Source organism: Hyla sarda, chromosome 8, assembly GCF_029499605.1.
Source record: "Hyla sarda isolate aHylSar1 chromosome 8, aHylSar1.hap1, whole genome shotgun sequence".
Lineage (NCBI taxonomy): Eukaryota > Metazoa > Chordata > Amphibia > Anura > Hylidae > Hyla > Hyla sarda.
In genome coordinates, this window is record NC_079196.1 from 231,978,855 (window position 1) to 232,005,108 (window position 26,254).

Below are 26,254 nucleotides of genomic sequence, written 5' to 3' on the forward strand. Positions count from 1 at the left end.
GAGAACAATAGATATATTCACCTGTCCCTACAGTCACCTCTCCTCTCTGACATGGCTGATAAAAGAGAACAATTGATTGTATTCACCTGTCCTACAGTCACCTCTCCTCTCCTGACATGGCTGATAACAGAGAACAATAGATATATTCACCTGTCCTACAGTCACCTCTCCCCTCCTGACATGGATGATAACAGAGAACAATAGATATATTCACCTGTCCTACAGTCACCTCTCCTCTCCTGACATGACTGATAACAGAGAACAAAAGATATATTCACCAATCCAACAGTCACCTCTCCTCTCCTGACATGGCTGATAACAGAGAACAATAGATATATTCACCTGTCCTACAGTCACCTCTCCCCTCCTGACATGGCTGATAACAGAGAACAATAGATTGTATTCACCTGTCCTACAGTCACCTCTCCACTCCTGACATGGCTGATAACAGAGAACAATAGATATATGCACCTGTCCTACAGTCACCTCTCCCCTCCTGACATGGCTGATAACAGAGAACAATAGATTATATTCACCTGTCCTACAGTCACCTCTCCCCTCCTGACATGACTGATAACAGAGAACAATAGATATATTCACCTGTCCTACAGTCACCTCTCCTCTCCTGACATGGCTGATAACAGAGAACAATAGATATATTCACCTGTCCTACAGTCACCTCTCCCCTCCTGACATGGCTGATAACAGAGAACAATAGATTATATTCACCTGTCCTACAGTCACCTCTCCCCTCCTGACATGGCTGATAACAGAGAACAATAGATTATATTCACCTGTCCTACAGTCACCTCTCCTCTCCTGACATGGCTGATAACAGAGAACAATAGATATATTCACCTGTCCTACAGTCACCTATCCCCTCCTGACATGGCTGATAACAGAGAACAATAGATATATTCACCTGTCCTACAGTCACCTCTCCCCTCCTGACATGGCTGATAACAGAGAACAATAGATATATGCACCTGTCCTACAGTCACCTCTCCCCTCCTGATCATGGCTGATAACAGAGAACAATAGATATATTCACCTGTCCTACAGTCACCTCTCCCCTCCTGACATGGCTGATAACAGAGAACAATAGATAGTATTCACCTGTCCTACAGTCAACCTCTCCCCTCCTGACATGGCTGATAACAGAGAACAATAGATATATTCACCTGTCCTACAGTCACCTATCCCCTCCTGACATGGCTGATAACAGAGAACATAGATATATTCACCTGTCCTACAGTCACCTCTCCCCTCCTGACATGGCTGATAACAGAGAACAATAGATATATGCACCTGTCCTACAGTCACCTCTCCCCTCCTGACATGGCTGATAACAGAGAACAATAGATATATTCACCTGTCCTACAGTCACCTCTCCCCTCCTGACATGGCTGATAACAGAGAACAATAGATTATATACACCTGTCCTACAGTCACCTCTCCCCTCCTGACATGACTGATAACAGAGAACAATTGATTGTATTCACCTATCCTACAGTCACCTCTCCCCTCCTGACATGGCTGATAACAGAGAACAATAGATATATGCACCTGTCCTACAGTCACCTCTCCCCTCCTGACATGGCTGATAACAAAGAACAATAGATATATGCACCTGTCCTACAGTCACCTCTCCCCTCCTGACATGGCTGATAACAGAGAACAATAGATTATATTCACCTGTCCTACAGTCACCTCTCCTCTCCTGACATGGCTGATAACAGAGAACAATAGATATATGCACCTGTCCTACAGTCACCTCTCCTCTCCTGACATGGCTTATAACAGAGAATAATAGATATATTCACCTGTCCTACAGTCACCTCTCCTCTACTGTCATGGCTGATAACAGAGAACAATAGATTATATTCACCTGTCCTACAGTCACCTCTCCCCTCCTGACATGGCTGATAACAGAGAACAATAGATTGTATTCACCTGTCCTACAGTCACCTCTCCCCTCCTGACATGGCTGATAACAGAGAACAATAGATTGTATTCACCTGTCCTACAGTCACCTCTCCCTCCTGACATGGCTGATAACAGAGAACATTATATATATTCACATGTCCTACAGTCACCTCTCCTCTACTGACATGGCTGATAACAGAGAACAATAGATATATTCACCTGTCCTACAGTCACCTCTCCCTCCTGACATGACTGATAACAGAGAACAATTGATTGTATTCACCTATCCTACAGTCACCTCTCCTCTCCTGACATGGCTGATAACAGAGAACAATAGATATATTCACCTCTCCTACAGTCACCTCTCCCCTCCTGACATGGCTGATAACAGAGAACAATAGATATATTCACCTGTCCTACAGTCACCTCTCCTCTCCTGACATGGCTGATAACAGAGAACAATAGATATATTCACCTGTCAACAGTCACCTCTCCCCTCCTGACATGGCTGATAACAGAGAACAATAGATTATAATCACCTGTCCTACAGTCACCTCTCCCCTCCTGACATGGCTGATAACAGAGAACAATAGATATATTCACCTGTCCTACAGTCACCTCTCCCCTCCTGACATGGCTGATAACAGATAACAATAGATATATTCACCTGTCCTACAGTCACCTCTCCCCTCCTGACATGGCTGATAACAGAGAACAATAGATATATGCACCTGTCCTACAGTCACCTCTCCCCTCCTGACATGGCTGATAACAGAGAACAATAGATATATTCACCTGTCCTACAGTCACCTCTCCCCTCCTGACATGGCTGATAACAGAGAACAATAGATATATTCACCTGTCCTACAGTCACCTCTCCCTCCTGACATGGCTGATAACAGAGAACAATAGATTATATTCACCTGTCCTACAGTCACCTCTCCCCTCCTGACATGACTGATAACAGAGAACAATTGATTGTATTCACCCTGTCCTACAGTCACCTCTCCCCTCCTGACATGGCTGATAACAGAGAACAATAGATATATGCACCTGTCCTACAGTCACCTCTCCCCTCCTGACATGGCTGATAACAGAGAACAATAGATATATGCACCTGTCCTACAGTCACCTCTCCCCTCCTGACACGGCTGATAACAGAGAACAATAGATATATTCACCTGTCCTACAGTCACCTCTCCTCTCCTGACATGGCTGATAACAGAGAACAATAGATATATTCACCTGTCCTACAGTCACCTCTCCCCTCCTGACATGGCTGATAACAGAAAACAATAGATTATATTCACCTGTCCTACAGTCACCTCTCCTCTACTGTCATGGGTGATAACAGAGAACAATAGATATATGCACCTGTCCTACAGTCACCTCTCCTCTCCTGTCATGGCTGATAACAGAGAACAATAGATATATTCACCTGTCCTACAGTCACCTCTCCCCTCCTGACATGGCTGATAACAGAGAACAATAGATATATTCACCTGTCCTACAGTCACCTCTCCCCTCCTGTCATGGCTGATAACAGAGAACAATAGATATATTCACCTGTCCTACAGTCACCTCTCCTCTCCTGACATGGCTGATAACAGAGAACAATAGATTATATTCACCTGTCCTACAGTCACCTCTCCCCTCCTGACATGGCTGATAACAGAGAACAGTAGATATATTCACCTGTCCTACAGTCACCTCTCCCCTCCTGACATGGCTGATAACAGAGAACAATAGATATATTCACCTGTCCTACAGTCACCTCTCCTCTCCTGACATGGCTGATAACAGAGAACAATAGATATATTCACCTGTCCTACAGTCACCTCTCCCCTCCTGACATGGCTGATAACAGAGAACAGTAGATATATTCACCTGTCCTACAGTCACCTCTCCCCTCCTGACATGGCTGATAACAGAGAACAATAGATATATTCACCTGTCCTACAGTCACCTCTCCCCTCCTGACATGGCTGATAACAGAGAACAATAGATATATTCACCTCTCCTACAGTCACCTCTCCCCTCCTGACATGGCTGATAACAGATAACAATAGATATATTCACCTGTCCTACAGTCACCTCTCCCCTCCTGACATGGCTGATAACAGATAACAATAGATATATTCACCTGTCCTACAGTCACCTCTCCTCTCCTGACATGGCTGATAACAGAGAACAATAGACTGTATTTAGTTCCAAAGTTGCCCAGTCCTAAAGGGGTTAATTTGCAGACAGATCAGACACAGCCCGCGCCATCTCCTGGAATCCTCCAACAGGAAGAAAGATGACTCCTCCAGTGTCCATTGTCAGCTCTCAATAAAGTTATACATAAAAAAATAACTGGTGACACAGGAAGAAAGAATGGCTACAGCTGGGAATCAGGAGCCAGTGAGTGAGGAGCGTGTGAAGAGTCCGCGAGGAATGGGGGAGATGTCTGGGGTGTGTGAGGTGTGATGTCTGGGGTGTATGAGGCGTAATGGGGGAGATGTCTGGGGTGTATGAGGAGTAATGGGGGAGATGTCTGGGGTGTATGAGGAGTAATGGGGGAGATGTCTGGGGTGTATGAGGAGTAATGGGGGAGATGTCTGGGGTGTATGAGGAGTAATGGGGGAGATGTCCGGGGTGTATGAGGAGTAATGGGGGAGATGTCTGGGGTGTATGAGGAGTAATGGGGGAGATGTCTGGGGTGTATGAGGAGTAATGGGGGAGATGTCTGGGGTGTATGAGGAGTAATGGGGGAGATGTCTGGGGTGTATGAGGAGTAATGGGGGAGATGTCCGGGGTGTATGAGGAGTAATGGGGGAGATGTCCGGGGTGTATGAGGAGTAATGGGGGAGATGTCTGGGGTGTATGAGGAGTAATGGGGGAGATGTCTGGGGTGTATGAGGAGTAATGGGGGAGATGTCTGGGGTGTATGAGGAGTAATGGGGGAGATATCTGGGGTGTATGAGGAGTAATGGGGGAGATGTCTGGGGTGTATGAGGAGTAATGGGGGAGATGTCTGGGGTGTATGAGGAGTAATGGGGGAGATATCTGGGGTGTATGAGGAGTAATGGGGGAGATGTCTGGGGTGTATGAGGAGTAATGGGGGAGATGTCTGGGGTGTATGAGGAGTAATGGGGGAGATGTCTGGGGTGTATGAGGAGTAATGGGGGAGATGTCTGGGGTGTATGAGGAGTAATGGGGGAGATGTCTGGGGTGTATGAGGAGTAATGGGGGAGATGTCTGGGGTGTATGAGGAGTAATGGGGGAGATGTCTGGGGTGTATGAGGAGTAATGGGGGAGATGTCTGGGGTGTATGAGGAGTAATGGGGGAGATGTCTGGGGTGTATGAGGAGTAATGGGGGAGATGTCTGGGGTGTATGAGGAGTAATGGGGGAGATGTCTGGGGTGTATGAGGAGTAATGGGGGAGATGTCTGGGGTGTATGAGGAGTAATGGGGGAGATGTCCGGGGTGTATGAGGAGTAATGGGGGAGATGTCTGGGGTGTATGAGGAGTAATGGGGGGATGTCTGGGGTGTATGAGGGGCTGAGGAGTAATGGGGGAGATGTCTGGGGTGTATGAGGAGTAATGGGGGAGATGTCTGGGGTGTATGAGGAGTAATGGGGGAGATGTCTGGGGTGTATGAGGAGTAATGGGGGAGATGTCTGGGGTGTATGAGGAGTAATGGGGGAGATGTCCGGGGTGTATGAGGAGTAATGGGGGAGATGTCTGGGGTGTATGAGGAGTAATGGGGGAGATGTCTGGGGTGTATGAGGAGTAATGGGGGAGATATCTGGGGTGTATGAGGAGTAATGGGGGAGATGTCTGGGGTGTATGAGGAGTAATGGGGGAGATGTCCGGGGTGTATGAGGAGTAATGGGGGAGATGTCTGGGGTGTATGAGGAGTAATGGGGGAGATGTCTGGGGTGTATGAGGAGTAATGGGGGAGATGTCTGGGGTGTATGAGGAGTAATGGGGGAGATGTCTGGGGTGTATGAGGAGTAATGGGGGAGATGTCTGGGGTGTATGAGGAGTAATGGGGGAGATGTCTGGGGTGTATGAGGAGTAATGGGGGGATGTCTGGGGTGTATGAGGGGCTGAGGAGTAATGGGGGAGATGTCTGGGGTGTATGAGGAGTAATGGGGGAGATGTCTGGGGTGTATGAGGAGTAATGGGGGAGATGTCTGGGGTGTATGAGGAGTAATGGGGGGATGTCTGGGGTGTATGAGGGGCTGAGGAGTAATGGGGGAGATGTCTGGGGTGTATGAGGAGTAATGGGGGAGATGTCCGGGGTGTATGAGGAGTAATGGGGGAGATGTCTGGGGTGTATGAGGAGTAATGGGGGAGATGTCTGGGGTGTATGAGGAGTAATGGGGGAGATGTCTGGGGTGTATGAGGAGTAATGGGGGAGATGTCCGGGGTGTATGAGGAGTAATGGGGGAGATGTCTGGGGTGTATGAGGAGTAATGGGGGAGATGTCTGGGGTGTATGAGGAGTAATGGGGGAGATGTCCGGGGTGTATGAGGTGTAATGGGGGAGATGTCTGTGGTGTATGAGGGGCTGAGGAGTAATGGGGGAGATGTCTGGGGTGTATGAGGAGTAATGGGGAGATGTCTGGGGTGTATGAGGAGTAATGGGGAGATGTCTGGGGTGTATGAGGAGTAATGGGGGAGATGTCTGGGGTGTATGAGGTGTAATGGGGGAGATGTCTGGGGTGTATGAGGAGTAATGGGGGAGATGTCTGGGGTGTATTAGGAGTAATGGGGGAGATGTCTGGGGTGTATGAGGAGTAATGGGGGAGATGTCTGGGGTGTATGAGGTGTAATGGGGGAGATGTCTGGGGTGTTTGAGGAGTAATGGGGGAGATGTCTGGGGTGTATGAGGAGTAATGGGGGAGATGTCTGGGGTGTATGAGGTGTAATGGGGGAGATGTCTGGGGTGTATGAGGAGTAATGGGGGAGATGTCTGGGGTGTATGAGGAGTAATGGGGGAGATGTCTGGGGTGTATGAGGAGTAATGGGGGAGATGTCTGGGGTGTATGAGGAGTAATGGGGGAGATGTCTGGGGTGTATGAGGAGTAATGGGGGAGATGTCTGGGGTGTATGAGGAGTAATGGGGGAGATGTCTGGGGTGTATGAGGAGTAATGGGGGAGATGTCTGGGGTGTATGAGGAGTAATGGGGGAGATGTCTGGGGTGTATGAGGAGTAATGGGGGAGATGTCTGGGGTGTATGAGGAGTAATGGGGGAGATGTTTGGGGTGTATGAGGGGCTGAGGAGTAATGGGGGAGATGTTTGGGGTGAATGAGGAGTAATGGGGGAGATGTCTGGGGTGAATGAGGAGTAATGGGGGAGATGTCTGGGGTGAATGAGGAGTAATGGGGGAGATGTCTGGGGTGAATGAGGAGTAATGGGGGAGATGTCTGGGGTGAATGAGGAGTAATGGGGCAGATGTTTGGGGTGTATGAGGGGCTGAGGAGTAATGGGGGAGATGTCTGGGGTGTATGAGGAGTAATGGGGGAGATGTCTGGGGTGTATGAGGAGTAATGGGGGAGATGTCCGGGGTGTATGAGGAGTAATGGGGGAGATGTCCGGGGTGTATGAGGATTAATGGGGGAGATGTCTGGGGTGTATGAGGAGTAATGGGGGAGATGTCTGGGGTGTATGAGGAGTAATGGGGGAGATGTCTGGGGTGTATGAGGAGTAATGGGGGAGATGTCTGGGGTGTATGAGGAGTAATGGGGGAGATGTCTGGGGTGTATGAGGAGTAATGGGGGAGATGTCTGGGGTGTATGAGGAGTAATGGGGGAGATGTCTGGGGTGTATGAGGAGTAATGGGGGAGATGTCTGGGGTGTATGAGGAGTAATGGGGGAGATGTCTGGGGTGTATGAGGAGTAATGGGGGAGATGTCTGGGGTGTATGAGGAGTAATGGGGGAGATGTCTGGGGTGTATGAGGAGTAATGGGGGAGATGTCTGGGGTGTATGAGGAGTAATGGGGGAGATGTCTGGGGTGTATGAGGAGTAATGGGGGAGATGTCTGGGGTGTATGAGGAGTAATGGGGGAGATGTCTGGGGTGTATGAGGAGTAATGGGGGAGATGTCTGGGGTGTATGAGGAGTAATGGGGGAGATGTCTGGGGTGTATGAGGAGTAATGGGGGAGATGTCTGGGGTGTATGAGGAGTAATGGGGGAGATGTCTGGGGTGTATGAGGAGTAATGGGGGAGATGTCTGGGGTGTATGAGGAGTAATGGGGGAGATGTCTGGGGTGTATGAGGAGTAATGGGGGAGATGTCTGGGGTGTATGAGGAGTAATGGGGGAGATGTCTGGGGTGTATGAGGAGTAATGGGGGAGATGTCTGGGGTGTATGAGGAGTAATGGGGGAGATGTCTGGGGTGTATGAGGAGTAATGGGGGAGATGTCTGGGGTGTATGAGGAGTAATGGGGGAGATGTCTGGGGTGTATGAGGTGTAATGGGGGAGATGTCTGGGGTGTATGAGGAGTAATGGGGGAGATGTCTGGGGTGTATGAGGAGTAATGGGGGAGATGTCTGAGGTGTATGAGGAGTAATGGGGGAGATGTCTGGGGTGTATTGGGGGCTGAGGAGTAAGGGGGGAGATGTTTGGGGTGAATGAGGAGTAGTGGGGGAGATGTCTGGGGTGTATGAGGAGTAATGGGGGAGATGTCTGGGGTGAATGAGGAGTAATGGGGGAGATGTCTGGGGTGAATGAGGAGTAATGGGGGAGATGTTTGGGGTGTATGAGGGGCTGAGGAGTAATGGTGGAGATGTCTGGGGTGTATGAGGAGTAATGGGGGAGATGTCTGGGGTGTATGAGGAGTAATGGGGGAGATGTCTGGGGTGTATGAGGGGCTGAGGAGTAATGGGGGAGATGTCTGGGGTGTATGAGGAGTAATGGGGGAGATGCTTGGGGTATATGAGGAGTAATGGGGGAGATGTTTGGGGTGTATGAGGAGTAATGGGGGAGATGTCTGGGGTGTATGAGGAGTAATGGGGGAGATGTCTGGGGTGTATGAGGAGTAATGGGGGAGATGTCTGGGGTGTATGAGGAGTAATGGGGGAGATGTCTGAGGTGTATGAGGAGTAATGGGGGAGATGCTTGGGGTGTATGAGGAGTAATGGGGGAGATGTTTGGGGTGTATGAGGGGCTGAGGAGTAATGGGGGAGATGTCTGGGGTGTATGAGGAGTAATGGGGGAGATGTCTGGGGTGTATGAGGAGTAATGGGGAGATGTTTGGGGTGTATGAGGAGTAATGGGGGAGATGTCTGTGGTGTATGAGGAGTAATGGGGGAGATGTCTGGGGTGAATGAGGAGTAATGGGGGAGATGTCTGGGGTGTATGAGGGGCTGAGGAGTAATGGGGGAGATGTTTGGGGTGTATGAGGAGTAATGGGGGAGATGTCTGGGGTGTATGAGGAGTAATGGGGGAGATGTCTGGGGTGTATGAGGAGCAATGGGGGAGATGTCTGGGGTGAATGAGGAGTAATGGGGGAGATGTCTGGGGTGTATGAGGAGCTGAGAAGTAATGGGGGAGATGTCTGGGGTGTATGAGGAGCTGAGGAGTATTGGGGGAGATGTCTGGGGTGTATGGGGGGCTGAGGAGTAATGGGGGAGATGTCTGGGGTGTATGAAGGGCTGACGTGTAATGGGGGAGATGTCTGGTGTGTATGAGGGGCTGAAGAGTAATGGGGGGAGATTTCCGGGGTGTATGAGGGGCTGAGGAGTAATGGGGGAGATGTCTGGGGTGTATGGGGGGCTGAGGAGTAATGGGGGAGATGTCTGGGGTGTATGAGGAGTAATGGGGGAGATGTCTGGGGTGTATGAGGAGTAATGGGGGAGATGTCTGGGGTGTATGAGGAGTAATGGGGGAGATGTCTGGGGTGTATGAGGAGTAATGGGGGAGATGTCTGGGGTGTATGAGGAGTAATGGGGGAGATATCTGGGGTGTATGAGGAGTAATGGGGGAGATGTCTGGGGTGTATGAGGAGTAATGGGGGAGATGTCTGGGGTGTATGAGGAGTAATGGGGGAGATGTCTGGGGTGTATGAGGAGTAATGGGGGAGATGTCTGGGGTGTATGAGGAGTAATGGGGGAGATGTCTGGGTGTATGAGGAGTAATGGGGGAGATGTCTGGGGTGTATGAGGAGTAATGGGGGAGATGTCTGGGGTGTATGAGGAGTAATGGGGGAGATGTCTGGGGTGTATGAGGAGTAATGGGGGAGATGTCTGGGGTGTATGAGGAGTAATGGGGGAGATGTCTGGGGTGTATGAGGAGTAATGGGGGAGATGTCTGGGGTGTATGAGGAGTAATGGGGGAGATGTCTGGGGTGTATGAGGAGTAATGGGGGAGATGTCTGGGGTGTATGAGGAGTAATGGGGGAGATGTCTGGGGTGTATGAGGAGTAATGGGGGAGATGTCCGGGGTGTATGAGGGGCTGAGGAGTAATAGGGGAGATGTCTGGGGTGTATGGGGGGCTGAGGAGTAATGGGGGAGATGTCTGGGGTGTATGAGGAGTAATGGGGGAGATGTCTGGGGTGTATGAGGAGCTGAGGAGTAATGGGGGAGATGTCTGGGGTGTATGAAGGGCTGAGGAGTAATGGGGGAGATGTCTGGGGTGTATGAGGAGTAATGGGGGAGATGTCTGGGGTGTATGAGGGGCTGAGGAGTAATGGGGAAATGTCTGGGGTGTATGAGGAGTAATTGGGGAGATGTCTGAGGTGTATGGGGGGCTGAGGAGTAATGGGGGAGATGTCTGGGGTGTATGAGGGGCTGAGGAGTAATGGGGGAGATGTCTGGGGTGTATGAGGAGTAATGGGGGAGATGTCTGGGGTGTATAAGGAGTAATGGGGGAGATGTCTGGGGTGTATGAGGAGTAATGGGGGAGATGTCTGGGGTGTATGAGGGGCTGAGGAATAATGGGGGAGATGTCTGGGGTGTATGAGGAGTAATGGGGGAGATGCTTGGGGTATATGAGGAGTAATGAGGGAGATGCTTGGGGTATATGAGGAGTAATGGGGGAGATGTCTGGGGTGTATGAGGAGTAATGGGGGAGATGTCTGGGGTGTATGAGGAGTAATGGGGGAGATGTCTGGGGTGTATGAGGAGTAATGGGGGAGATGTCTGGGGTGTATGAGGAGTAATGGGGGAGATGTCCGGGGTGTATGAGGGGCTGAGGAGTAATAGGGGAGATGTCTGGGGTGTATGGGGGGCTGAGGAGTAATGGGGGAGATGTCTGGGGTGTATGAGGAGTAATGGGGGAGATGTCTGGGGTGTATGAGGAGTAATGGGGGAGATGTCTGGGGTGTATGAGGAGCTGAGGAGTAATGGGGGAGATGTCTGGGGTGTATGAAGGGCTGAGGAGTAATGGGGGAGATGTCTGGGGTGTATGAGGAGTAATGGGGGAGATGTCTGGGGTGTATGAGGGGCTGAGGAGTAATGGGGAAATGTCTGGGGTGTATGAGGAGTAATTGGGGAGATGTCTGAGGTGTATGGGGGGCTGAGGAGTAATGGGGGAGATGTCTGGGGTGTATGAGGGGCTGAGGAGTAATGGGGGAGATGTCTGGGGTGTATGAGGAGTAATGGGGGAGATGTCTGGGGTGTATAAGGAGTAATGGGGGAGATGTCTGGGGTGTATGAGGAGTAATGGGGGAGATGTCTGGGGTGTATGAGGGGCTGAGGAATAATGGGGGAGATGTCTGGGGTGTATGAGGAGTAATGGGGGAGATGCTTGGGGTATATGAGGAGTAATGAGGGAGATGCTTGGGGTATATGAGGAGTAATGGGGGAGATGTCTGGGGTGTATGAGGAGTAATGGGGGAGATGTCTGGGGTGTATGAGGAGTAATGGGGGAGATGTCTGGGGTGTATGAGGGGCTAAGGAGTAATGGGGGAGATGTCTGGGGTGTATGAGGAGTAATGGGGGAGATGTCTGGGGTGTATGAGGGGCTGAGGAGTAATGGGGGAGATGTCTGGGTGTATGAGGAGTAATGGGGGAGATGTCTGGGTGTATGAGGAGTAATGGGGGAGATGTCTGGGGTGTATGAGGAGTAATGGGGGAGATGTCTGGGGTGTATGAGGAGTAATGGGGGAGATGTCTGGGGTGTATGAGGAGTAATGGGGGAGATGTCTGGGGTGTATGAGGAGTAATGGGGGAGATGTCTGGGGTGTATGAGGAGTAATGGGGGAGATGTCTGGGGTGTATGAGGAGTAATGGGGGAGATGTCTGGGGTGTATGAGGAGTAATGGGGGAGATGTCCGGGGTGTATGAGGGGCTGAGGAGTAATAGGGGAGATGTCTGGGGTGTATGGGGGGCTGAGGAGTAATGGGGGAGATGTCTGGGGTGTATGAGGAGTAATGGGGGAGATGTCTGGGGTGTATGAGGAGTAATGGGGGAGATGTCTGGGGTGTATGAGGAGTAATGGGGGAGATGTCTGGGGTGTATGAGGAGCTGAGGAGTAATGGGGGAGATGTCTGGGGTGTATGAAGGGCTGAGGAGTAATGGGGGAGATGTCTGGGGTGTATGAGGAGTAATGGGGGAGATGTCTGGGGTGTATGAGGGGCTGAGGAGTAATGGGGAAATGTCTGGGGTGTATGAGGAGTAATTGGGGAGATGTCTGAGGTGTATGGGGGGCTGAGGAGTAATGGGGGAGATGTCTGGGGTGTATGAGGGGCTGAGGAGTAATGGGGGAGATGTCTGGGGTGTATGAGGAGTAATGGGGGAGATGTCTGGGGTGTATAAGGAGTAATGGGGGAGATGTCTGGGGTGTATGAGGAGTAATGGGGGAGATGTCTGGGGTGTATGAGGGGCTGAGGAATAATGGGGGAGATGTCTGGGGTGTATGAGGAGTAATGGGGGAGATGCTTGGGGTATATGAGGAGTAATGAGGGAGATGCTTGGGGTATATGAGGAGTAATGGGGGAGATGTCTGGGGTGTATGAGGAGTAATGGGGGAGATGTCTGGGGTGTATGAGGAGTAATGGGGGAGATGTCTGGGGTGTATGAGGGGCTAAGGAGTAATGGGGGAGATGTCTGGGGTGTATGAGGAGTAATGGGGGAGATGTCTGGGGTGTATGAGGGGCTATGGAGCAATGGGGGAGATGTCTGGGGTGTATGGGGGGCTGAGGAGTAATAGGGGAGATGTCTGGGGTGTATAAGGAGCAATGGGGGAGATGTCCGGGGTGTATGAGGAGCTAAGGAGTAATGGGGGAGATGTCTGGGGTGTATGAGGAGTAATGGAGGAGATGTCTGGGGTGTATGAGGGGCTAAGGAGTAATGGGGGAGATGTCTGGGGTGTATGGGGGGCTGAGGAGTAATGGGGGAGATGTCTGGGGTGTATGAGGAGCAATGGGGGAGATGTCTGGGGTGTATGAGGAGTAATGGGGGAGATGTCTGGGGTGTATGAGGGGCTGAGGAGTAATGGAGGAGATGTCTGGGGTGTATGAGGAGTAATGGGGGAGATGTCTGGGGTGTATGAGGGGCTGAGGAGCAATGGGGGAGATGTCTGGGGTGTATGAGGAGTAATGGGGGAGATGTCTGGGGTGTATGAGGGGCTGAGGAGTAATGGAGGAGATGTCTGGGGTGTATGAGGAGCTGAGGAGTAATGGGGGAGATGTCTGGGGTGTATGAGGGTCTGTGGTGTCATGGAGGACAGGTCTGGGTGATGGCATAATCATTGGGCTGGGGGTTATGAGAGTCTTTGGAACCATGGAGGAGACATTCAGGGTATCGGTGGAGGTAACGGTGGAGTTATGGAGGAGACGTGGGATGTATGAGGAGTGATGGAGTTATGTAGGAGACGTGGGATTTATGAGGGGTGATGAAGTTATGGAGGAGACGTGGGATGTATGAGGGGTGATGGAGTTATGGAGGAGACGTGGGATGTATGAGGGGGCGGTGGCGTTATGGAGGACATGTTGGATGTATGAGGGGGCGGTGGAGTTATGGAGGACATGTGGGATGTATGAGGGGGCGGTGGAGTTATGGAGGTAATGTGGGATGTATGAGGGGGCGGTGGAGTTATGGAGGTAATGTGGGATGTATGAGGGGGCGGTGGAGTTATGGAGGTAATGTGGGATGTATGAGGGGGCGGTGGAGTTATGGAGGACATGTGGGATGTATGAGGGGGCGGTGGAGTTATGGAGGACATGTGGGATGTATGAGGGGACGGTGGAGTTATGGAGGAGATGTGGGATGTATGAGGGGGCGGTGGAGTTATGGAGGTAATGTGGGATGTTTGAGGGGGCGGTGGAGTTATGGAGGTAATGTGGGATGTATGAGGGGGCGGTGGAGTTATGGAGGTAATGTGGGATGTATGAGGGGGCGGTGGAGTTATGGAGGTAATGTGGGATGTATGAGGGGGCGGTGGAGTTATGGAGGTAATGTGGGATGTATGAGGGGGCGGTGGAGTTATGGAGGTAATGTGGGATGTATGAGGGGGCGGTGGAGTTATGGAGGTAATGTGGGATGTATGAGGGGGCGGTGGAGTTATGGAGGTGATGTGGGATGTATGAGGGGACGGTGGAGTTATGGATGTAATGTGGGATGTATGAGGGGGCGGTGGAGTTATGGAGGTAATGTGGGATGTATGAGGGGGCGGTGGAGTTATGGAGGTAATGTGGGATGTATGAGGGGGCGGTGGAGTTATGGAGGTAATGTGGGATGTATGAGGGGGCGGTGGAGTTATGGAGGTAATGTGGGATGTATGAGGGGGCGGTGGAGTTATGGATGTAATGTGGGATGTATGAGGGGACGGTGGAGTTATGGAGGAGACGTGGGATGTATGAGGGGACGGTGGAGTTATGGAGGACATGTGGGATGTATGAGGGGGCGGTGGAGTTATGGAGGACATGTGGGATGTATGAGGGGGCGGTGGAGTTATGGAGGTAATGTGGGATGTATGAGGGGACGGTGGAGTTATGGAGGACATGTGGGATGTATGAGGGGACGGTGGAGTTATGGAGGACATGTGGGATGTATGAGGGGACGGTGGAGTTATGAAGGACATGTGGGATGTATGAGGGGACGGTGGAGTTATGGAGGACATGTGGGATGTATGAGGGGACGGTGGCGTTATGGAGGACATGTTGGATGTATGAGGGGACGGTGGAGTTATGGAGGACATGTGGGATGTATGAGGGGACGGTGGAGTTATGGAGGACATGTGGGATGTATGAGGGGGCGGTGGAGTTATGGAGGACATGTGGGATGTATGAGGGGACGGTGGAGTTATGGAGGACATGTGGGATGTATGAGGGGGGCGGTGGAGTTATGGAGGACATGTGGGATGTATGAGGGGGCGGTGGAGTTATGGAGGACATGTGGGATGTATGAGGGGACGGTGGAGTTATGGTGGACATGTGGGATGTATGAGGGGACGGTGGAGTTATGGAGGTAATGTGGGATGTATGAGGGGACGGTGGAGTTATGGATGTAATGTGGGATGTATGAGGGGACGGTGGAGTTATGGAGGTAATCTGATGTGGTAATTTCCACGTTTTGTGGTCAGTCTCGCTGCAGATGTCTCTCTCCTCTCCCGACAGGTGGTGTCTCTTAAAAGTAAGGTGTGTCTGGTGACTGGAGCCAGCTCTGGGATCGGTGCCGGCACTGCGTTGCTCTTTGCCCGTCTAGGGGCACGATTGGCCCTTAATGGTAGAAATGAGGAGAAATTAAAGGAGACAGCTCAAGCCTGCGAGGAGTTCTGTGACCAGAAGGTAAAGTTACCTGTGTGACCTCCAGAGCTCCGCCCCTTAAAGGGATCGTCCAGGAAGGTCAGTCAGTATGTCTCTTTCTCTAGTTCCTGTAAATCCATCACTGTGACAGGTATAAGCTGCAATACCAGACACTGCCATGGGGAGGTGCTGGGGACAAAAGGACCTTCCCCTGTAAGGGAGGCTACACACAGCAGTCTAGGGAGGAACGCAACGTTTGAAGGATTTCTGTTCAGTCAGGAGTAAATCCATTGCTGGGGGCGCTGTCGTTTTATTGTTTATAAGAAACATTTGAAGTTGACATAGTGGTGAGATGTGGTACTACAAGTGATATACACTGGATATTAACTCTTTAAATGTCTGCAGCCTCTGCTGGTTGCGGGAGACCTGACGGATGAGGTGCGGCTCCGGGAGATCGTGGAGCAGACGGTGTCGCACTTTGGACAGCTCGATGTGCTGGTGAATAGTGGGGGGATCCTGGCCATGGGCACGATTGAGAACACGACTCTGCAGGACTACGACCGCGTGATGAACGTGAACGCCAGGTGAGTCAGCCATATGGTCTGTCATAGGATGCCGCTGGTCATGTGATACCTTCTCAATAACTTTGCTGCCGGTCCTGATAAACTGCATTCTACAACACATCAACCTAGGCTAATATGGGGTGGCCTCTACTATATAGGAATGTACTGGGTTCACACTGAGCAGGTGCGGGGCGGTGGTGTGCGGGGCGGGGGTGTGCGGGGCGGGGGTGTGCGGGGCGGGGGTGTGCGGGGCGGGGGTGTGCGGGGCGGGGGTGTGCGGGGCGGTGGTGTGCGGGGCGGTGGTGTGCGGGGAGGTGTTGTGCGTCGCGGTGGTGTGCGGGGCTGTAGCATGCGGGGCAGTAGTGTGTGTGGCGGACGAGAACCACACCATTTACTAAACATAGTTCACAAAGTATAGGTAAAGTATATATAAACCATCACATAATAGGGGGGCACCCTCGCCGGCAGAGGCCCGGCACCCTCGCCGGCAGAGGCCCAGCACCCTCGCCGGCCGGTGGCCTGAAGGTTCTGGGTAGGGAGAGGAGACAGGAGGCCTGGCCCAGACCTGAGTGCCGAGAGGATCAGCAGAGACACGTACGCACAGTCAGATGCTTTGCTCAAAAACATGTCAACAGTGGCCCATGTGACTGGTGAAGGGGAGTATAGTGTCCCAGTATGACTCTTCTAGCTATGATCTTAAGAAAGTTGAGTGACTACAAGAATAAAATGTGTGTGAGGTGCTGGAGTGTTAATGCAAATGTAAACCGCACCATGTTTATTGCAAATGCCAAAGAAATAAGATCCTAAAAGGTTAACAAAACTGCATTTACTGTATACAGAATGATGCTTTGGTCACATGATACTCCTAGCCACATTCACATTCCCAAGAGTCTCATTGTACATCACAAGTTTAAAGACCAACATCGCTTTTCTAGCCCATATCCTGCACACTCGCCATCACTAGTCCTACAGCACCATCTCCCCTCCAGCTCTATCTGTATACTGCTGCTATCTCTATGGGATCAGGATACATAGTAGTTTTATACCTCCCCTCCAGCTCTATCTGTATACTACTGCGGCTATCCTATGGGATCAGTATGTTATGAGCCACGGGGTGTGATGAGGTGTATGGGGCAGATGTTGTTAACTCTTAAATCTTTGTGACGCCAGGGTGGGGTTTTACCGAGAAACACCCGAACGGTAGCACCACTAGTCCAGGTCAGGGTTAACGGTAGCTTTACTGAGGTAGACTGATGGTACAGTCTATACAGCTAGTACCTGAAAAGACCAACGGGGGGCGCCTTGTGCGTTACAATCAGTAAAGATGTGACAGGAGGTGTCACTAGGCACGGAGTACCCTTAAAGGGGTACTCCGGTGAAAACCTTTTTTTCTTTTAAATCAACTGGTGGCAGAAAGTTAAACATATTTGTAAATTACTTCTATAAAAAAAAAAAAAAAAAAATCTTAATCCTTCCTGTACTTATTAGCTGCTGAATACTACAGAGGAAATTCTTTTCTTTTTGGAATGCTCTCTGATGACATCACAAGCTCAGTTCTCTCTGCTGACGTTATTATAATAATAACGCTTTATTTATTGTTGTCCTTAGGGGGATTTGAACCCAATCCCCCAGCACTGCAAGGCAGCAGTGCTAACCACTGAGCCACCATGCTGCCCTTAGCATACATCTGCTATGCATGGTTGCTAAAATAGACAGAGATGTCAGCAGAGAGCACTGTGGTCGTGATGTCATCAGTGTTCCAAAAAGAAAGGAATTTCCTCCGTAACATTCAGCAGCTAATAAGTACTGGAAGGATTAAGATTTTTTAATAGAAGTAATTTACAAATATGTTTAACTTTCTGCCACCAGTTAATTTAAAAGAAAAAAGGTTTTCACCCGAGTACCCCTTTAACCCCTTCCCGACCTATGACATACCTGTACGTCATGGGTGGCAAGGTGTTCCCGACCCATGACATGCAGGTACGTCATGAACATTTTTGCCGCTACTCGCAGCATCCCGCAGCGCCCGGAAAGATGGTGGCTATCACTGATAGCCAGCCATCTTACCATGCGACCACGGGGGGTTTCATCCCCCACCCCCCCCAGCGATCGCTGCTATCAGCTGGTCAAATCTGACTAGCTGATAGCAGCGTTTTCGCTATCAGAATACTTAGCAGCGCGGTGTGTGAGTCCGGATCACGGGGATCGGGACACACACCGCTCTGCTAAGTGTCCCTGACCCGTCCCCCGGCATCACTTACCCGGCCATGCGGTGTCCCGAGCGGTCCCGGCGCGAGCGGCGTCCTCCAGGCGGTCCCGGCGGCGCTGCGTCCCGGCGGTGAGTTTCCTCTGGGAGTTTCAAAACTGCAACTCCCAGCATGCCCAGACAGCCTTTGGCTTTCTGGGCATGCTGGGAGTTGTAGTTTTGCAACATCTGGAGGTCCACAGTTTGGAGACCACTGTATAATGGTCTCCAATCTGTGCTCTTCCAGATGTTGCAAAACTACAACTCCCAGCATGCTCAGTCTGTCCAGGCATGCTGGGAGTTGTAGTTCTCTAACATCTGGAAGAGCACAGATTGGAGACCATTATACAGTGGTCTCCAAACTGTGGACCTCCAGATGTTGCAAAACTACAACTCCCAGCATGCCCAGACTGCCCAAGCATGCTGGAAGTTGTAGTTCGGCAACATCTGATCCTTCAGATATTGCCGAACTACAACTTCCAGCATGCCTGGGCAGTCTGGGCATGCTGGGAGTTGTAGTTTTGCAACAACTGGAGGCACACTAGTTGGGAAACATTGTCCGTTTCCTACTTCAGTGCCTCCAGCTGTTGCAATTGTTGCAAAACTATAACTCCCAGCATGCACTGACAGACCATGCATGCTGGGATTTGTAGTTTTGCAACAGCTGGAGGCACACTGGTTTGGAAACACTAAGTTTGGTTGCAAAACACTTGAAAGTTTATTACTTAACTTAGTGTTTCCAAACCAGTGTGCCTCCAGCTGTTGCAAAACTTCAACTCCCAGCATGCACGGACAGCCAAAGGGCATGCTCGGAGTTTGCAACAGCTGGATGTTTGCCCCCTCTCCCCAATGTGAATGTACAGGGTACACTCACATGGGCGGAGGTTTACAGTGAGTGCTGCAAGTTTGAGATGGTGCAAATGCCGCTGCAGCTCAAACTCCCAGCGGCAAACTTGCTGTGAACCTCTGCCCATGTGACTGTACCCTAAAAACACTACACTACACTGACACTAACCTAAAATAAAAAGTAAAAAAACACTACATATACACACACCCCTACACAGCCCCCCTCCCCAAAAAAATGAAAAACGTCTGGTACGCTACTGTTTCCAAAACGGAGCCTCCAGCTGTTGCAAAATAATAACTCCCAGTATTGCCGGACAGCCATTGACTGTCCAGGCATGCTGGGAGTTTTGCAACAGCTGGAGGCACCCTGTTAGGGGTATTCTATGCCAATGATTCCCAATGTCCACCCCTATGCAAATCCCTAATTCAGGCCTCAAATGCGCATGGCGCTTTCACTTTGGAGCCCTGTCGTATTTCAGGGCAACCGTTTTGGGACACATATGGGGTATCGCCGTACTCGGGAGAAATTGCCTTACAAATTTTGGGGGCTTTTTCTTCTTTAACCCCTTATGAAAAGGTGAAGTTGGGGTCTACACCAGCATGTTAGTGTAAAAAAATAATTTTTTTTACACTGACATGCTGGTGTTGCCCTATACTTTTCATTTTCACAAGAGGTAAAAGGGAAAAAAGACCTTCTAAATTTGTAATGCAATTTCTCCCGAGTACGGAGATACCCCATATGTGGGCGCAAAGTGCTCTGGGGGCGCACAACAAGGCCCAGAAGGGAGAGTGCACCATGTACATTTGAGGTGATTTGCACTGGGGTGGCTGATTGTTACAGCAGTTCTGACAAACGCAAAAAAATAAATATCCATATGTGACCCCATTTTGGAAACTACACCCCTCACGGAATGTAATAAGGGGTGCAGTGAGCATTTACACCCCACTGGTGTATGACAGATTTTTGGAACAGTGGTCCGTGAAAATGAAAAATAAAATTTTTGATTTGCACAGTCCACTGTTTCAAATATCTGTCAAACGCCAGTGGGGTGTAAATGCTCACTGCACCCCTTATTAAATTCCATGAGGGGTATAGTTTCCAAAATGGGGTCACATGTGGGGGGGTCCACTGTTCTGGCACCATAGGGGCTTCCTAAATGGGACATGCCCCCCAAAAACCCTTTCAGAAAAATTCACTCTCCAAAATCCCATTGTCACTCCTTCCCTTCTGAGCCCTCTACTGCGCCCGCCGAACACTTGACATACGCATATGAGGTATGTCCTTACTCTAGAGAAATTGGGTTACAAATTTTAGGGTGATTTCTCTCCTTTTACCCCTTGTAAAAATTAAAAAATTGGGTCTACAAGAACATGCGAGTGTAAAAAATGAAGATTTAGAATTTTCTCCTTCACTTTGCTGCTATTCCTGTGAAACACCTAAAGGGTTAAAACACTTACTGAGTGTCATTTTGAATACTTTGGGGGGTGCAGTTTTTATAATGGGGTTATTTATGGGGTATTTCTAATATGAAGACCCTTCAAATCCACTTCCAACCTGAACTGGGTCCTGAAAAATTCCGATTTTGAAAATCTTGAGAAAAATTGGAAAATTGCTGCTGAACTTTGAAGCCCTCTGGTGTCTTCAAAAGTAAAAACTTGTCAATTTTTTTATGCAAACACAAAGTAGACATATTGTAGATGTGAATCAATATGTAATTTATTTGGAATATCCATTTTCCTTTCAAGCAGAGACTTTCAAAGTTAGAAAAATGCTAAATTTTCAAAATTTTCATGACATTTTTAAATTTTTTACCAAGAAAGGATGAAAATATCAGTGAAATTTTACCAATAACATAAAGTAGAATATGTCACGAAAAAACAATCTCGGAATCAGAATGATAAGTAAAAGCATCAGAGTTATTAATGTTTAAAGTGACAGTGGTCAGATGTGCAAAAAATGCCCGGGTCCTGAAGGTGAAAATGGGCTGGGTCATGAAGGGGTTAAGTAGTGGCCGCTTACCAGAAGCGAATAGGACATTTGCATATCAACCCACACAGGGGTTTCTCAAGGAATGGAGAGCCGGTGCATTGCCGTGGAATGAGATTTGCCATAGAATGAGATGGTCCGCCTCCATCACATCCTATTGGCTCTCTCTTGTCACGTGACATATTTAAACGTCACGCATCGATGCGCACAGCAGTGTCAGTTTGGATCTCCTCTCCCTGTGATAGGGGAAGCTGTACGGAGCTCTCATGGCCTCTGTGGCCCGACAGAAGTTCACACATGTACGCAGCTCATACGGCTGCCTCATATACATTTACTGTTCATCCACAGCGCTATCGGGATCCCTATGCCCGATGGCGCTGTCATCAGTGTGCGTCCCCGCGAGCGCCCCACGCCCGCAGCTCCACTCCCCGTCCCCCGCAGCTCCACTCCCCGTCCCCCGCAGCTCCACTCCCCGTCCCCCGCAGCTCCACTCCCCGTCCCCCGCAGCTCCACTCCCCGTCCCCCGCAGCTCCACTCCCCGTCCCCCGCAGCTCCACTCCCCGTCCCCCGCAGCTCCACTCCCCGTCCCCCGCAGCTCCACTCCCCGTCCCCCGCAGCTCCACTCCCCGTCCCCCGCAGCTCTACTCCCCGTCCCCTGTTAACGCTCAGGGAGCGATCCACAGCGCTATGGGGATTCCTATGCCCGATGCCGCTGTCATCAGTGTGCGTCCCCGCGAGCGCCCCACACCCGCAGCTATACTCCCCGTCCCGTTAACGCTCAGGGAGCGGGGAACAGAAAGTAGAGCATCGGGCGCAGGTTAAGTTATTCGCGTAGTGCTGCGCATGCGCAGTACTACTTTACCTGCGCCCGATGCTCTACTTTCTGTTCCCCGCTCCCTGAGCGATAACGGGACGGGGAGTAAAGCTGCGGGTGTGGGGCACTCGGGGGGAGGCACACTGATTACAGCGGCATCGGGATCCCGATAGCGCTGTGGATGAACAGTAAATGTATATGAGGCAGCCGTATGAGCTGCGTACATGTGTGAACTTCTGTCGGGCCACAGAGGCCATGAGAGCTCCGTACAGCTTCACCTATCACAGGGAGAGGAGATCCAAACTGACACTGCTGTGCGCATCGATGCGTGACGTTTAAATATGTCACGTGACAAGAGAGAGCCAATAGGATGTGATGGAGGCGGACCATCTCATTCTATGGCAAATCTCATTCCACGGCAATGGTCACAGGAATGATCCGATCCTGATGAAAATCAATGTTGAATCAAATCATGTCATGTGAAAATCAACGGCGCTGCTGGTTCAAATAAGGAATAGATCTAAGCCAGTAGTACAGTGGTCCCTCAACATACGATGGGAATCTGTTCCAAATGGACCATTGTTTGTTGAAACCATCGTATGTTGAGGGATCCGTGCAATGTAAAGTATAGGACAGTGGTCTACAACCTGCGGACCTCCAGATGTTGCAGAACTACAACACCCAGCATGCCCGGACAGCCAACGGCTGTCCAGGCATGCTGGGTGTTGTAGTTTTGCAACATCTGGAGGTCCGCAGGTTGTAGACCACTGTTAGAGGAAGTTGTACTCACCTGTCCCCGCCGCTCCGGATCGTCACCGCTCATCACCGCTGCCCGGGATGTCGCCCTCCATCGCTGTCGCCATGTCCCCGAGGTGTCCCTGACGCTCCGGCAAGGCCTCTGCTTCCCCGGCATCCGCGCTCTCCGTCGCCGCCATCACGTCGCTACGCATGGCGCTCCTATTGGATGATGGGACGGCGTGCGCAGCGACGTGATGACGACGATGGAGAGCGCTGACGATGCAGGGGATCCCGAAGAGGATGCGCAGAGCCCCGAGGACAGGTAAGTGATCGTCAGCGGACCACACGGGGCACCGTAAACGGCTATCCGGGGGCAGCTGCAGCAGTCTGCGCTGGAGGATAGCCGTTTATGCAAAAGCATCGTATGGTGATGCTGCCTTCAACATGCGATGGCCTCTGAGAGTGATCGTATATCGGGGCCATCGTAGGTCGGGGGGAGGGTCACTATATTAGAGAAAACCGTAGTGGTTTATTGAAATAAAAGAAAATAATAAAACATGCAGGGATGACGCGTTTCCGGGGAGCCTCCCCCTTCCTCAGATCAGTCTGCTGGGGATATCAGGTACATACAGAGTTTAAATAGAAGGACAATTGGCACCCAAAAAAAAAAAAAAAAAGGGGCGGAGCCTAAGCCCCACATCATAGGTAATATTCACAGTGATAATTTACATACAGAATTATAACTTAAAACTATAAAGGTGTATAAACAGCAAGGCAAGTGCATAAAAGTACAATTAATAATTGCAATCCAAGCAGAACTTTAATGTGTAACAGGTAGCGATGTGTCACTGAAGAACGGACCCGGTCTCCAGATGTCAATCTCCGGCCAGATGATACTGACAGCGCTGGAGCCGGCGTGAGAGGCACGTCACTGGGGGTGAGAGACCATGTGATCGGCTCCCGGCCAATCACAGCTACTGGGGCGGAGTCTCAAGCCGGCGCTCGTGACAAGTGATGTAGATGTAAATAAAACACCCGGAGTTAGCTGACAGGTAAGGCGGAACCGTGCGCAGCGCTGGATGATGTATATACAGCGCACAGCACGGATCAGACAGTAGAGCCATAGAAGGATCACAGTACCGTATATACTCGAGTATAAGCCGACCCAAATATAAGCCGAGGCCCCTAATTTTATCCCAAAAACCCAGGAAGTTATTGACTCAACTATAAGCCTAGAGTGAGAAATATATCATCCCCCCCCATGTCATCATCCCCCCCCATGTCATCATCCCCCCCCATGTCATCATCCCCCCCCATGTCATCATCCACACCCCCGTCATCATCCACACCCCCGTCATCATCCACACCCCGTCATCATCCACACCCCCGTCATCATCCACACCCCCGTCATCATCCTCCCCCCCCCGTCATCATCCACACCCCCGTCATCATCCACACCCCGTCATCATCCACACCCCCATCATCATCCACACCCCCGTCATCATCCACATCCCCGTCATCATCCACATCCCCGTCATCATCCGGACCCCAGTCATCATCCACATCCCCGTCATCATCCGGACCCCGTCATCATCCACACCCCCGTCATCATCCACACCCCCGTCATCATCCACACCCCCGTCATCATCCACACCCCCGTCATCATCCACACCCCCGTCATCATCCACACCCCCGTCATCATCCGGACCCCCGTCATCATCCGGACCCCCGTCATCATCCGGACCCCCGTCATCATCCGGACCCCCGTCATCATCCGGACCCCCAGTCATCATCCACACCCCCAGTCATCATCCACACCCCCAGTCATCATCCACACCCCGTCATCATCCACACCCCGTCATCATCCGGACCCCCGTCATCATCCGGACCCCCGTCATCATCCACACCCCCGTCATCATCCGGACCCCCGTCATCATCCGGACCCCCGTCATCATCCGGACCCCCGTCATCATCCGGACCCCCGTCATCATCCGGACCCCCAGTCATCATCCACACCCCCGTCATCATCCACACCCCCGTCATCATCCTCCCCCCCCCGTCATCATCCAGACCCCCGTCATCATCCGGACCCCCGTCATCATCCTCCCCCCCCCGTCATCATCCGGACCCCCGTCATCATCCTCCCCCCCCCGTCATCATCCAGACCCCCGTCATCATCCGGACCCCCGTCATCATCCGGACCCCCGTCATCATCCACACCCCCGTCATCATCCACACCCCCGTCATCATCCTCCCCCCCCCGTCATCATCCAGACCCCCGTCATCATCCAGACCCCCGTCATCATCCTCCCCCCCCCCCGTCATCATCCAGACCCCCGTCATCATCCGGACCCCCGTCATCATCCTCCCCCCCCCGTCATCATCCAGACCCCCGTCATCATCCGGACCCCCGTCATCATCCGGACCCCCGTCATCATCCGGACCCCCGTCATCATCCACACCCCCGTCATCATCCACACCCCCGTCATCATCCACACCCCCGTCATCATCCTCCCCCCCCCGTCATCATCCAGACCCCCGTCATCATCCAGACCCCCGTCATCATCCACACCCCCGTCATCATCCACACCCCCGTCATCATCCACACCCCCGTCATCATCCACACCCCCGTCATCATCCACACCCCCGTCATCATCCCCCCTCCCCTTCATCATCACCGCCTGTCAATCCCTTCATCAGTGGTCTTCAACCTGTGGACCTCCAGATGTTGCAAAACTACAACTCCTAGCATGCCCAGACAGCCGTTGGCTCTCCGGGCATGCTGGGAGTTGTAGTTTTGAAACCTCTGGAGGTCCGCGGGTTGAAGACCACTGCGACCTTCGTCATCATCCCCCCCCTTCATCATCACCACCTGTCAATCCCTTCATCAGTGGTCTTCAACCTGTGGACCTGCAGATGTTGCAAAACTACAACTCCCAGCATGCCCGGATAGCCATCGGCTGTCCGGGCATGCTGGGTGTTGTAGTTCTGAAACCTCTGGAGGTCCGCAGGTTGAAGACCACTGCGACCTTAGTCATCATCCAGCCCCCCCCTCTTTAGTTTTCTACTCACCTCCCCTCGGTGGGAAGTTAGGGTGAGCTGGTCCGGGCCATCTATGCTGAATGGACCGGATATGGATAGTCTTTCCGGGCTGTCCATTTTCACCGGGAGGTCCTCTTCTCCGCGCTTCGGGCCCGAAGTAGTGATGTTGCCTTGACGACGACGCACAGGGATGTTGCGCATGAATGTCCCTGTGCAGCATCGTCAAGGCAACGCCACTACTCCGGGGCCGGGCCCAAAGCGCGGAGAAGAGGCCCCTCCGGTGAAGATGGACAGCCCGCAACGACTAACCATCCCCACCGGACGGTCCCTGCAGCACAGATGGCCCGGACCAGCTCACCCTAACTTCCCGCTGAGGGGAGTACAATACAAAAGGCCCCCCCTGGATGAT

At 51.4% G+C, this 26,254-nt stretch overlaps 2 protein-coding genes across 2 annotated transcripts in view; one reads left to right on the top strand and one right to left on the bottom strand.

The window, feature by feature from the left end:
* The window catches only part of LOC130284324 (uncharacterized), a 40,416-nt gene extending 36,216 nt beyond the window's left edge, over nucleotides 1–4,200 (bottom strand). The window contains exon 1 of the mRNA XM_056534567.1: nucleotides 4,070–4,200. The gene's annotated coding sequence lies outside the window, so the exon portion shown is untranslated. The remainder of the gene's footprint in view (nucleotides 1–4,069) is intronic.
* The window catches only part of LOC130284325 (3-oxoacyl-[acyl-carrier-protein] reductase FabG-like), a 30,125-nt gene continuing 8,052 nt past the window's right edge, over nucleotides 4,182–26,254 (top strand). The window contains exons 1-3 of the mRNA XM_056534568.1: nucleotides 4,182–4,329; nucleotides 15,482–15,652; nucleotides 16,016–16,194. Of these exons, the coding sequence (XP_056390543.1) occupies nucleotides 4,303–4,329; nucleotides 15,482–15,652; nucleotides 16,016–16,194 (377 nt within the window). The 5' untranslated portion in view covers nucleotides 4,182–4,302. The remainder of the gene's footprint in view (nucleotides 4,330–15,481; nucleotides 15,653–16,015; nucleotides 16,195–26,254) is intronic.